The 13812-nt window shown below is 42.8% G+C and overlaps 1 protein-coding gene across 2 annotated transcripts in view; it reads left to right on the plus strand.

Moving 5' to 3' along the window:
• LOC111959772 (integrin alpha-6-like) overlaps window positions 1-13812 on the plus strand; it is a 39000-nt gene that overhangs the window by 20510 nt on the left and 4678 nt on the right. For both annotated transcript variants that reach the window (XM_023981571.2, XM_023981570.2), the window contains exons 2-17: window positions 2975-3102; window positions 3239-3318; window positions 3473-3734; window positions 4510-4641; window positions 5401-5614; window positions 7428-7621; window positions 7707-7801; window positions 7908-8035; window positions 8142-8231; window positions 8352-8413; window positions 8537-8706; window positions 8799-8942; window positions 9079-9194; window positions 9313-9472; window positions 9561-9647; window positions 9752-9831. In XM_023981571.2, the coding sequence (XP_023837339.1) occupies window positions 2975-3102; window positions 3239-3318; window positions 3473-3734; window positions 4510-4641; window positions 5401-5614; window positions 7428-7621; window positions 7707-7801; window positions 7908-8035; window positions 8142-8231; window positions 8352-8413; window positions 8537-8706; window positions 8799-8942; window positions 9079-9194; window positions 9313-9472; window positions 9561-9647; window positions 9752-9831 (2142 nt within the window). The remainder of the gene's footprint in view (window positions 1-2974; window positions 3103-3238; window positions 3319-3472; window positions 3735-4509; window positions 4642-5400; window positions 5615-7427; window positions 7622-7706; window positions 7802-7907; window positions 8036-8141; window positions 8232-8351; window positions 8414-8536; window positions 8707-8798; window positions 8943-9078; window positions 9195-9312; window positions 9473-9560; window positions 9648-9751; window positions 9832-13812) is intronic.

Genomic DNA, 13812 nt, shown 5'->3' on the forward strand with positions numbered 1-13812 from the left:
TCCTCAGCAGGCCAGGCTTGGCTCAGCAAGGCTGCAGGCCCAGACGGCATTCCCAGCCGCGTCCTCAGAGCATGCGCAGACCAGCTGGCTGGTGTGTTTACGGACATATTCAATCAAATCCTTATCCAGTCTGCTGTTCCCACATGCTTCAAGAGGGCCACCATTGTTCCTGTTCCCAAGAAAGCTAAGGTAACTGAGCTAAACGACTACGCCCCGTAGCACTCACTTCCGTCATCATGAAGTGCTTTGAGAGACTAGTCAAGGACCATATCACCTCACCCTACGGACACCCTAGACCCACTCCAATTTGCTTACCGACCCAATAGGTCCACAGACGACGCAATCGCAACCACACTGCACACTGCCCTAACCCATCTGGACAAAGAGGAATACCCATGTGAGAATGCTGTTCATCGATTACAGCTCAGCATTTAACACCATAGTACCCTCCAAACTCGTTATCAAGCTCGAGACCCTGGGTCTCGACCCCGCCTGTGCAACTGGGTCCTGGACTTCCTGACGGGCCGCCCCCAGGTGGTGAGGGTAGGTAACAACATCTCCACCCCGCTGATCCTCAACACTGGGCCCCACAAGGGTGCGTTCCTGAGCCCTCTCCTGTACTCCCTGTTCACCCACGACTGCGTGGCCATGCACGCCTCCACTCAATCATCAAGTTTGCGGATGACACTACAGTGGTAGGCTTGATTACCAACACGACGAGACGGCTACAGGGAGGAGGTGAGGCCCTCGGAGTGTGGTGTCAGGAAAATAACCTCACACTCAACGTCAACAAAACAAGGAGATGATTGTGGACTTCAGGAAACAGCAGAGGGAGCCCCCCCTATCCACATCGACGGGTCAGTAGTGGAGAAGGTGGAAAGTTTTAAGTTCCTCGGTGTACCCATCACGGACAAACTGAATTGGTCCACCCACACAGACAGCGTTGTGAAGAAGGCGCAGCAGCGCCTCTTCAACCTCAGGAGGCTGAAGAAATTCGGCTTGTCACCAAAAGCACTCACAAACTTCTACAGATGCACAATCGAGAGCATCCTGTCGGGCTGTATCACGCCTGGTAGGCAACTGCTCCGCCACAACCGTAAGGCTCTCCAGAGGGTAGTGAGGTCTGAGAACGCACCACGGGGGCAAACTACCTGCCCTCCAGGACACCTACACCACCCGATGTCACAGGAAGGCCATAAAGATCATCAAGGACAACAACCACCAAGCCACTGCCTGTTCACGCTATCATCCAGAAGGCGAGGTCAGTACAGGTGCATCAAAGCAGGGACCGAGAGACTGAAAAACAGCTTCTATCTCAAGGCCATCAGACTGTTAAACAGCCACCACTAACATTTAAGCGGCCGCTGCCAACATACTGACTCAACTCCAGCCACTTTAAAAATGGGAATTGATGGAAATTATGTAAAAATGTACCACTAGCCACTTTAACAATGCCACTTAATATAATGTTTACATACCCTACATTACCCATCTCATATGTATATACTGTACTCTATATCATCTACTGCATCTTGCCATCTTTATGTAATACATGTACCACTAGCCACTTTAAACTATGCACTTTATGTTTACATACCCTACAGTACTCATCTCATATGTATATACCGTACCTATACCATCTACTGCATCTTGCCATGCGTTCTGTACCACCACTCATTCATATATCTTTATGTACATATTCTTTAGCCTTTACACTTGTGTGTGTGTATAAGGTAGTAGTTGTGGAATTGTTAGGTTAGATTACTTGTTGGTTATTACTGCATTGTCGGAACTAGAAGCACAAGCATTTCGCTACACTCGCATTAACATCTGCTAACCATGTGTATGTGACTAATAAAATTATTTGATTTGATTTGGTCCTGTTTGTGGGTGCGTCTCAGAAAGAGGGCCACTTATCTACAAATTCTATCGTTTGGGAGGGGCAGAAAACAGTTTTCAACCAGCAATTGTTTTTAAGTCTAATACTGCGGGTAATGGAGTCGCCAATGACTAGGGTTTTCAATTTGTCAGAGCTAATGGTGGGAGGCTTCGGTATTGTTAGCCATTCTCATTGATGCATCTGATCATGTTTTCAGTKTTCCTTAGTATGTGGCTGTGGCTCTCACTCACTGTYCAGGCTGGAAAGTATGACCCAGAGAGGTCCTGCTGAAGTGTTTGTCTCACTGTGGTTGTTCTGTTTGTTCCCCTTTTTATAGTGTTAGCCTAACAGGGATGCTTTTTTTATTTAGTGAAGTGCCAAGTACAGCCAATTCCTAAAAACCCTCCTAAGCTATTACATTTAATTGCAAAATCAGTCAGTCACAGCTCTTATAAAGTATTGTGCATAAATATAGGGCATAAATAAATGGCTCTACAAGTTATTCAACCCTAAAACGTATTCATGCAGGATATTGTACCCTGCGGTTGTTAAGAYTCTCTTAGGCACTGATTTGGATATGTTGTGGTCAGTGAACTAATGTTGTACAGGACAATCATATGATTGAATATACTCCAAATGAGATCATACTGTTTCTCTGCCTAGTGCTAGTTGTACAGCACAGTAGACTACTGTACTACAGAGACAGAACATGAGAAGTTCACAAAAATAATTATTCTGAGGACATTAACTGACAGCCAGATGAAATACAAAAAAACATATTTTAATTGTGGCACATCTCAAATGGCATGTTCACAATTTCTTCAAGTCTATGAGACAGTACTATGATTGCTGGCAGTTTGAATATTAAGTAGTTGGCATGTGCTATATTTGCCAGTTTGACATGGTGTCTGTTATCCAGGCCAGTTCTGGGTTACTAAACTGACCGCTTTGGTCAATATGAATTATTGAATATGACAGCTGCAGTATAGGATTACCAAACATCTCTGACATCTGCTATTGTCACAGTACATTCATCTATAGACCATGAATATCTTAAAGAGACAGTAATTGGAAAAAACTTTTTTTTTTTTGCAGACTGTTGATTGGAGCACCAAGAGCCAAAGCACTGGCTAACCAGAGAGCCAACATAACCGGTGGCCTGTACAGTTGTGACATCACCACCGAATCCGATGACTGTGACCGCATCGATTTTGACAATGAAGGTGAGGTGTTACTCAAATCTGGTTCTCTCTGTTTCTCTTTCTTACACAACATATGGTTGAACATTATGCTTTATTAACCACAATATACTGTAAGTAAAATTCATTCTAAAGCGAGAATCAACATAAATTCCCACAGAGGATGTGAGAGTTGAGAACAAGGAGAACCAGTGGATGGGGGTGACAGTTAACAGCCAGGGCCCCGGAGGGAAGATTGTGGTAAGTCGGTGTCAGAGAATACTGTGCATTGCTGTGTTACTAGCCAGGTTCATAGTGCKTTGTATATCTGTCGTGCAGAACGTTGCGTCAGATCTACAGTATCATCAGCTAAGGATCTGTCTTGCATGCTGATTCCGCTGTCTCGTCATTGCAGACCTGTGCTCACCGCTATCAGAGACGTCTGTTTGTGGACACTGCTCAGGAGTCCCGTGACATCACAGGTCGCTGCTACATCCTGAGTCAGGACCTCACTATTGATGCATCCTCTGATGAAGATGGAGGGAACTGGAGGTTCTGTGAGGGGAGAGCCAGAGGCCATGAGAGGTTTGGCTCMTGYCAGCAGGGTCTGGCTGCCACTTTCACCAAGGACTACCATTACGTGGTGTTTGGAGCGCCTGGTGCCTACAACTGGAAAGGTGGGTGTCTGTTCATAAGGKATGCAATTAAGTTGCCATTGTAAGTCGCTCTGGATGAGAACATCTGCTAAATGACAAAAAATKTACAATGTGAAAAGTAAATGTAAGTTATCAAAACCTATTTACTTCAATCGATCAAAATCAGTGGATGTACAATAAATAGATTTAAATCTCTGCAGAATGAGCTGTGCAGTATATTGTGATTCACATGCCCTCTAGAGGTAAGGAAAGGCTTTGCAACATACTTCATCAGACATTTCCTTACTGTGCTTTAAAGTGTCGATCAGCAGTTGAAACAATGACCAAGCATTCTTCCGACCACTGTTTCTGTAAAAAGCGGGGGATGGGGCTGGATAAATGTAACCACCCTCAAATTCAAAGACAGAGCTATSGATGCAAGGACTGACCATCTATGATTTCACAATTMWAGTTTTAACCATGTTTTTAGGCTATACAGTGTGTGTTTACATTTACTTTGTTTACAAACATTGAACAAGCTTATATTTTGGGTTCTGATGGGGTACGACAGTTGAGCTAAGCTCAGGAGCCATTTATAAGTCATTCTTCGAGAATGAATGGGTACATTTTATTAGTTCAGAAGTCCAACCATGGATTGCCCTTCAAAACAATTGTATTTTCACCTGTAAAAAAGAAATTCACCCAGTTACATTTTGCTTGTGTCATTATTGTTGAAGATTTCATATTGTTTTGTTGAGCATATTTAAGCCAGCACCATTCCGTTGACATTTTCACCCCTCACTCTCAACCACTCTAGGCATAGTACGTGTAGAGCAAAAGAACAACACTTTGTTGGAAAGGGGATTTTATGATGATGGGCCTTATGAAGTTGGAGATGAGAACCGCTTGGATCCTGACCTGGTCCCTGTGCCTGCTAACAGCTAYTTAGGTGGGTACAGTAGGTCTGAACCTTGACTGCGGGAACTATGTGTTTTCTGTGCTTAGGCATCCTGTTYATGACCAGTTTGTCTGCTGCCAACGCTGATCAGTTTCTGTATAAGTCGCCTTCTCTACAGGTCAGCCCTGAGAAAAGTCTGGATGTGACGACCAATAGTTTCTTAGGTTTGTGACTTCCAGGTGGCTAAAACATACTCTCTTAACCATTCCATCTACAGTGGGGAGAACAAGTATTTGATACACTGCCGATTTTGCAGGTTTTCCTACTTACAAAGCATGTAAAGGTCTGTAATTTTTATCATAGGTACACTTCAACTGTGAGAGACGGAATCTAAAACAAAAATCCTTCAACTGTGAGAGATTCCGTCTCTCACAGTTGAAGTGTACCTATGATCAAAATTACAGACCTCTACATGCTTTGTAAGTAGGAAAACCTGCAAAATCGGCAGTGTATCAAATACTTGTTCTCCCCACTGTACATGGTCACTAACTTGTGAATGGTTTATAATCTGAATTTTTACCATGTAATTATTTCAACGTAATGTTTGAATGTACTGCAGTTTTTACTGGGATACTTAGATGTATATCAACATATGTTTTCTTGGTTGCTTCAAGATGACATGACTACTATATTTCACATCTTGTGTTTTTCTTTACATCCCAAATTCACTCATTTATTCATGAAAGATGAATGCCTGAATTATGCATAGTATAAGATATATACATAGATTCCTCTTATTTCATGTTGCAGGGTTTTCCATTGATTCTGGGCATAGCATCACCAAGGGGCGTGGCCTGACCATTGTGTCTGGGGCACCGCGAGCCAATCACTGTGGGGCTGTGGTCCTGTTGAGAAAAGAGAATGAAGCGTCCGCAAGACTCTCCCCAGAGTACATTCTAGAAGGGCCTGGACTGGCATCTTCTTTTGGATATGATGTAGCTGTGGTCGACCTGAATGGAGATGGGTATGTGACACAAGTTGACTTCTGCTTTTCCAGTTTTGGCTTATCCATACATTATGTCAGGGGTCCCCAATTACATTCAGCCGTGGGCCCATTTTTCCTTGAGCGGATGGTTGGGGGGCTGGAACTTAGTTATAAATAATTTGTACACTGCAAATTCACTTCAAGAAGCCCAAACAGATACAGTATTTGGCATAAACAGAATMATTTCAAACCTTGATTACATTGGGATTAGAGCTCTGCTACCCAAGCTGAGTCTGACGGCCCCGACATTATACATTGGGTTAGTGCCATGTAGGGCCTGTTTTTTCATAGATAACTAGGATATGGGCAGGGCTTGGGTATCACTAAMTTGATCACTAACATTTTGAAGCTGAGCCATTTGCTCGTGCCCTGCTGCGTCGTAGAAGTCCTTCAACCTCGTCAAATGTAAGATGGGAGAGATTTCACCGAAAATTATAATGTTCCTTGAGTTTTGTCGGAGTTTACAGTGATGAAAAGTAGCTAACAGCTAACTGCTTTCATGTCTCATCATTGAGCAGAGCAGCCCAAGCGGAGCYGTTGCTATGGGTACTTACAGACCCAGAGCCGCCATGAGCAGAGTGCATGCAGAGTGAGCAGCGTGCAGGGAGTGAGTGACACACAGAGAGGAGCAGCTAATGGATTTACTAWTGGAGGAAGTTATTTCTGGKKCCGGGCCGGGCCGAGCCTTAAATTTGGCAGAAACAATCGGCCTGGGTAGGGTAGGGCATGAACATTGTGGGCATGGGTAGGGCTCGGGTTTAAAATTCATGCCTGTGCAGGGCTCTAATTGGGATACGATCACAGTGTGAATACTTGGGAGCAGATTTCCTGAATTAAAATCACTTTGAGATGATTTCCTGGTGATTTTAGGAAAATTATATCCCCCCCAAAACTTTTTWTTTTTTACTCAGAAAACTTGTGGGGCCAAATATACTGAACAAAAATGTAAACGCAACATGTAAAGTGTTGGTGCCATGTTTTATGAGCTGAAATAAAATATCCCAGAAATGTTACTATACGCGCAACAACAAAAAAAAACTCTAAAATTTTGTGCACAAATTTGTGTACATCCCTGTTAGTGAGCATTTCTCCTTTGACAAGATAATCCATCCACCTGACAGGTGAGGCATATCAAGAAGCTGATAAAACAGCATGATCATTGCTCAGGTGCACCCTGTGTTGGGGACAATAAAAGGCCACTCTAAAATGTGCAGTTTTATCACACAACACAAYGCAACAGATGTCTCAAGTTTTGAGGGAGCATGCAATTGRCTGGCTAACTGCAGGGTTCTCCACCAGAGCTGTTGCCAGAGAAWTTAATGTTCATTTCTCTACCATAAGCCGCCTCCAACGTTGTTTTTGAGGATTTAGCAGTACGTCCAATCAGCCTCACTACCGCAGCACACGTGTAACCATGCCAGCCCAGGACATCCACATCCGGCTTCTTCACCTGTGGGATCATCTGAGACCAGCGACCCGGACAGCTGGTGAAACTGAGGAGTTTTTCTGTATGTAATAAAGCCCTTTTGTGGGGAAAACTCATTCTGAKTGGCTGGGCCTGGCTCCCCAGTGGGTGGGCCTGGCTGCACCCCTGCCCAGTCATGTGAAATCCACATTTGACTGATTTCCTTATATGAACTGTAACTAAGTAAAATCTTTTAAATTGTTGCGTTTATATTTTTGTTAAGTATAAAATCACCCGCCTATTGGTGGAACCCTGTATTATGTCATCAAACCTACATGGATATTGTAACTTATGTTTCACATTTGGTCTTTACTTTTTGCATCCCAGGTGGCAGGATATTGTTGTGGGAGCCCCTCAGTTCTTCATGAAAGAGGGAGACTTTGGAGGAGCTGTTTATGTCTACATCAACCAGGCAGGAAAGTGGGACAAGATCACCCCAATCCGCCTCAATGGAACCAAAGACTCAATGTTTGGGCTGGCAGTGGAGAACATCGGTGACATCAATCAGGACTCCTATCAAGGTGGGAACCTGGCGTCTGTACTTATTTCTGACCTTTCTGTGTTTGTGTCATAACATTCCATAGCTAAATGGCTTCTCTTTTACAGACATTGCTGTTGGAGCWCCCTACGCTGATGCCGGGGCAGGAAAAGTGTACATTTACCATGGTTCTGCTAATGGAATCAACACCAAGCCTGCACAGGTTGGTTATGCAGTGTTTTATTGGTCAAAGGATATGCTTGTTGACGTAGTGGAACGACATCACTGCTGCATCCCATTTTCACTTATTGATTTATTTGTCATTTTAGATCCTTGAGGGAATGCCCAACAACATCAGATTATTTGGATATTCTCTGGCTGGGAATATGGATTTAGATAAGAATTCCTATCCTGATATAGCTATTGGGTCTCTCTCAGATACAGTTCTCGTTTACAGGTAATGATCTTGTTAGGCTATYTACAACAATCCAGTTACGACCTCACAAATACATTTCACGATAACACATACAGTAACAACTCACGTAACAACTCTTTTTTTTTAGGGCAAGGCCAATTATTAGCATTAAGAAGGATGTCAAAATTACTCCAAAGGAAATTGACTTCACAAAGAAAACCTGTGGCAACAGCATCTGGTAAGGTGTTGATGGGATTTGATGACTACTCATGTTTGAAAATGTGTCTGACATCTTTGCGCTTCTGTAGATTTGTTTCCTATTAACACAATTGAATTATAATCCGTTTGTTGTCTATAGCTTGACCGTGGAGGCATGTTTCACCTATAAAGCAAACCCTGTATCTTACAGCCCAAAACTAAGTAAGTGAAGCCTCTCTCTTCTTTCACCTCAGCCAATTGGCATAATTTGTCATAGCCCTGAAAGTCCTGAATCCCTTTGTCCTTACGTAATACATACTGTTGCTCTGGAATGTTTCCTTACAGCTATCCGCTATGCATTTGAGGCTGAAGCAGATCGCAGGAAGCAAGGGCTTCCCTCTAGGATCCTCTTCCTCAACAAGTCTCGCACCGACCAGGACTTCCAATCGACCGGAACTCTGGACCTACGGGGACAACATAAAAGAGCTTGCACTAAGACAAATATCAAACTGCAGGTATAGTATTTGGTATTCTTCTAACCCTCTTGGGATTCTAGAATGATAGCTAGAAGGGAGATGGTGCACATAATTGTTTTCTCTGTCTGTAGGATAACATTAGGGACAAGCTGCATGGTATTCCCATTGAGGTGTCATTGGGAATCCAGGGTACCAAGCGTCAGAAGAGGCAGAACGTTCTCCCCCAGCTTGTGCCTATTCTTGACAACTCCCAGCCAAGTAAGGTCGTCACTGAGGTAACCATCATTTCCCAACTGTTACACATGATTCATGATGTCATTGAATGTCTCGGAGTGATTGGAATTCAGTAAAGTTTAGAATGGATTTACTGTCAGATGCATTGAAAATAAGCTTGATCTTGCTTCATTACAGGTGAACTTCTTAAAGGAGGGATGCGGAAATGATAATATTTGCCAGAGTAGCTTACAACTGGAGTACAGATTCTGCTCCAAAGAGCTCAACCAAGATCTATTTCCCCCATTACCTATGTGAGTATGAACAAACATTCTTAGTGCATATACATTCTGGGACTTTCATGATAAGATTTGGAAAAGAAAACCATGAATMWGAGGAAGAGGTATAAGGCAATGTTTTGTTTTTATCCAGGGAGAATGGGCTACCAGTGATATCCCTCAGTGATCAGAAGGACATAGCTCTGGAGGTGACAGTGAAGAACAGAAATGGGGATGATGCCCATGAGGCTAAGCTGGTGGGGATKTTCCCCAACGCTCTCTCATACTCCGGTTTCCGCTCTCAGAAAATGACAGTAAGTGAAGTGACTCTGGTTTATTTCAGCATGCCAAATTTTTGCTATCCTTCAAGTAATAACATTGTAATGAGTTCTTGTTCTCCAGAGGGATAAACCGGTTCTCTGTTTAGCCAATCAGAATGGCTCCCAAACAGAGTGTGAACTGGGGAATCCATTCAAGAGAGATTCAGAGGTAGGCTATGCACTTGTTTTCATTACAGTATTTTTATTATTCTGTCATTGTGTGGCTCACGCGTGGTGAATGTTATGAAATATTTGGATGCAATGTGTTTCCAGGTTACCTTCTACATAATCTTGAGCACTGCTGGTATCTCTCTCAATACTGCAGAAATTAATATTGACCTTCAGCTTCAAACGTAAGTAGCACTATTATTTTTTCACAAAGGTGATTGACTTGGTGGCCTTGTATAAATCCTTTTTTCTTCAATTCAGTCTGGTATGAGAACGGTAGCCCCTATCTGCAAAAGTATGGTGTCTGTGGAAAGCTGAGTATCTTGGCCAGTATCTTGTACCTTTAAATCTTTGGTGTGACTTAATACCATATATGGGCATACACATTTATAAGGGTTGATGACTGCTACGCTATTTTTGACATTTATTTATTTAACTAGTCAAGTCAGTTAAGAACATATTCTTATTTTCAATGASGGCCTAGTGGTTTAACTGCCTTGTTCAGGGGCAGAGCGACAGTTTTTGTTTTCTTTACCTTGTCAGCTCGGGGATTCGATCTTGCAACCTTTCGGTTACAAGTCCAACACTCCAACCACTAGGCTACCTGCCAGTTAGCGTTGTGAAGCATGAACAAAATAAACAAGGAATGCGTTGATACACACCGAAATCYGGGGCTTCACAGATCATTAGGATATCTTATTTGTCTGACTGACCTACTGTTATTGATCACCAGCCCCGAGAGTCAAAATGTGTGTTTTACACAACGTTTTCACCAAACATCTTACAAGGTAAGCTTCGATTTGGTCTGTTTTTGAGCTATAACTACATGGGGGGGTATCAAATTAATCTGTAGGTTGGTAGAAACAAATCCAGCCAATGTTATCTGATGATGTATGACTTAATGGCAACATCGAATGTCTACCGAGTGACTATATTTGCGTATCAAAAATATGTTCCCTGCTTACGCGCTGTAGGCATCCATTACACGGGAGATTGGCTACTATGACAACATGACAGTCTTGTAGCCAATGAGATACGCTTTCAAGGGATATGCAGTTTACTTGGGTGGGACAAAGCAAGGTCTAGAACCTTTTWTGCGTGATGCGAACAATTGCTACCTGGCTCAGAGGACGAGACGTACCAAGCACGCCACATTACATTGTAAACATATTTAATCGCTTTTTCATAAAAAATGGCTTCTCAAGAAAATAAAAAGGRTGTCGAAGTGAAGTAACTAAAATAAATATATCTAACAGGAACCTAAAAAGAAGGCGCTATGAATAAGTATATCGACATAGAAGTTTTAAATAAAATTCTGGAGTTGGACTCGGATCRGGGGAGCGATTTGRACAACGAGGATTTCGACTCGGCCGACGAAGATTGCTTTCTAGAAGGATTCGATCCACTTTTAGATCTGTAAGTAAATTATTTCCATGGCTTTACATAGCTAATTTACTAGATGTATTTCAGTTTTTATAAGTTGTCTGCTTTTTGTGCTTTGGATTTAGTTTACATAGGCCTAAGTAACAAGTAATTTCAATGTTATATAATTCCATAATTCCAAAGTAGTGATTGTCTATGTTTCATATTTGTTTGCTGTTCTAAGTTTCATCCTTGTAAATCTGGAGAGGCCACTAAACTCTTATGGCCATTGTTTATTCAGAGGGGTTATAAATGCTGAAGACATCCCCCTTTTCCTTTCACTTTCTCTGTGGTTCTCACCTCTACCTTTGTCTCCAAAGTGTTACTGTTTGCATTGTGTGTGCTTTACACCATCTTTGTGAGTCACTGTCTAGATCAAATKTASGCTTGGTGTTTTTACTTTACAKTAATGTTGTTTGGTAAATTTAGTCAACAGTAATTCTGTGTGTCTTACAACAAAATATCMATTTATTTTATTCCCCACAGAGTGGAAGATGCAGAGGATTTGGATGATGATGTTTGGGAGCCACCCTTCCCAGTAAGCGCCCAGCCGGTGAAGGTCTTCACCCCCCACTGCTATGTCAATTACCCCGTCTGATGGTTCTAAATCCACCACTCGACAAAGGCCCCACTCCTCTTCAACCACCCCCACTGCAGGCCCTGGCACCACTCCCCTCTCTGCAAGTTCATCTGGAGGTGCGGAGGCAGGGAGAAGATCGAGGCCTCAACAGAGAAGAGGGAGAGGCAGAGGGAGAGGCGGTGGAAGCAGCACAACAGAGGGAGATGAAACTGAGKACAGGTGCTATACAGTCCTTCAAGATGATGAGGGGCCAGAACAATTTAGGTTTAAACYCAAACGACCTGAAGGCCCACAGTTGGTTAGTGATGAAACATACCCTTACAGCTKTTTCAGCTTTACTTTAACACCTCTGTACTGGGAACACTAATTAGAAATACCGACAAGAAGCAGCAGGGGGGAAGGAAGATGTCTTGGAAACCTGTCACAATGGCTGACATGCTCAACTACATGTACTTGGTGATTTACATGGGACTGGTAAAGGTATCAAGACTAGTTGACAACTGGAGCAAGTCCCCACTCTATCGGTTCGAGTTCCCCACCTCCATCGTAGGTGAAAAACGATTCTGGGTCATCAACTGTGCTCTTCACATGAGTGACCCACAAAARGATCAGGAGAATGACCAGAAGAAAGGGACTGCAGGGTATGATCGTCTTGTAAGAGTCAAGCCCCTTTATCATGACATGGTGGAGACATGCAAAACTTATTTCCAGCCTGCTCAAAATCTATCTATAGTTGAGCGCATGGTTGCCTCAAAGGCTCGAATTGGCTTGAAGCAATATATGAAAAATAAGCCAACCAAATGGGGCTACRAGCTCTTTGTGCCGATTCAGCCTCTGCCTACACGTGAAACTTTTTCATCTTTGAAGGCAAGGTGATCACACCCAGTGGGAAGGGCCTCAGTTATGACTCTGYTATGCAGCTGATGGACTTCCCCTTACTTGGCAGTGAGTACAAGCTCTTTGTGGACCATTTTTATACTAGTCCCATGCTTTTCATAGACCTCTTGAAAAAGAAAATGAGGGCTTGTGGCACCATTCATCCGAACTGAATCGGGTTTCCCTAAGACCAAGGTAAACGGCATGACAAAGACAGCGAAGAGTGGTACTATATGTTGGATCAGGACTAATAAGCTGCTTTTTGTCAAATGGATAGACACTATGGAAGTAACCATGCTCACCACACAGCATAAGGCATTTAATAACAACCATGTCTCAAGGAGGGTGAAAAATGCTAATGTGGCATGGGTGAGGAAGAATGTCCCCGTTTCTGTGAAGGACTACAATGACAGCATGGGGGGTGTCGACGTATCTGATGCTCTGATAGGCTACTACCAGGTCCTCCACAAGACCAGGAAGTGGTATAAGACTTTTGTTTACCACTTTGTGGACATTGCTACAGTAAATGCTTTCATTCTCCACAAGCAGATGGCCAAAGCAAAAGGTCAAACCCCTCTCTCCCAGTTGGCCTTCTGAGAGCAGCTGGTGTTGGAAATGGCTGAATTAGGGTCCCAATTAGGGGGGGGGGTGAAATGCCAGATCACTTTTTGTTTCCTGGCAGAGAGGGACTGCTTCAAAGACTATTGACATGCACAAGCTATGGTGAAATCTAATCATCTGGGATGTAAAAACGAACACGAATGCCATTTGTAAATAGTTTCTATTCTTTCTATTTTTGCACGTTTTCTAGTGAAGGACACATGCGTAACCAAGTTTGTGTTTCAGAATAAATTTTATATATACATGTTGCTTTAATATTGTTTTTRTAAACAGTTCATTTGAATSTGGGACCAATACATTGGATATGCCTAGGCTAAACGTTCAGGCACTTTGGAGAKGTTGGAAAAACMCTTATGTCCCCCGACACCACCACAATGTTTGAGAGACGTTGGTGTTGTAGAAATGTTGTTCTTATAGTTAACAATAACTTTAAGRCACATCCATTTGGYAAAAACAGTGCAATTACCACATTCAGACATTTTGGAGAGSTTGAAAGGACACTGAATTGTACCCTGGCTAACCCATAACACCACCACAATGTTTGAAGTGAGGTTGATATGGTAGAAATAGTTTTTATACTGAACAAATAGCATTTAGGGATTGCAAATATGTAATAGCACTGGAATTATCTAATTTACAGACATATGCCACTTTGGAGAGGTTTAGG

This window comes from Salvelinus sp. IW2-2015, linkage group LG36 (genome assembly GCF_002910315.2).
Source record: "Salvelinus sp. IW2-2015 linkage group LG36, ASM291031v2, whole genome shotgun sequence".
In the NCBI taxonomy this organism is placed as follows: Eukaryota; Metazoa; Chordata; class Actinopteri; order Salmoniformes; family Salmonidae; genus Salvelinus; species Salvelinus sp. IW2-2015.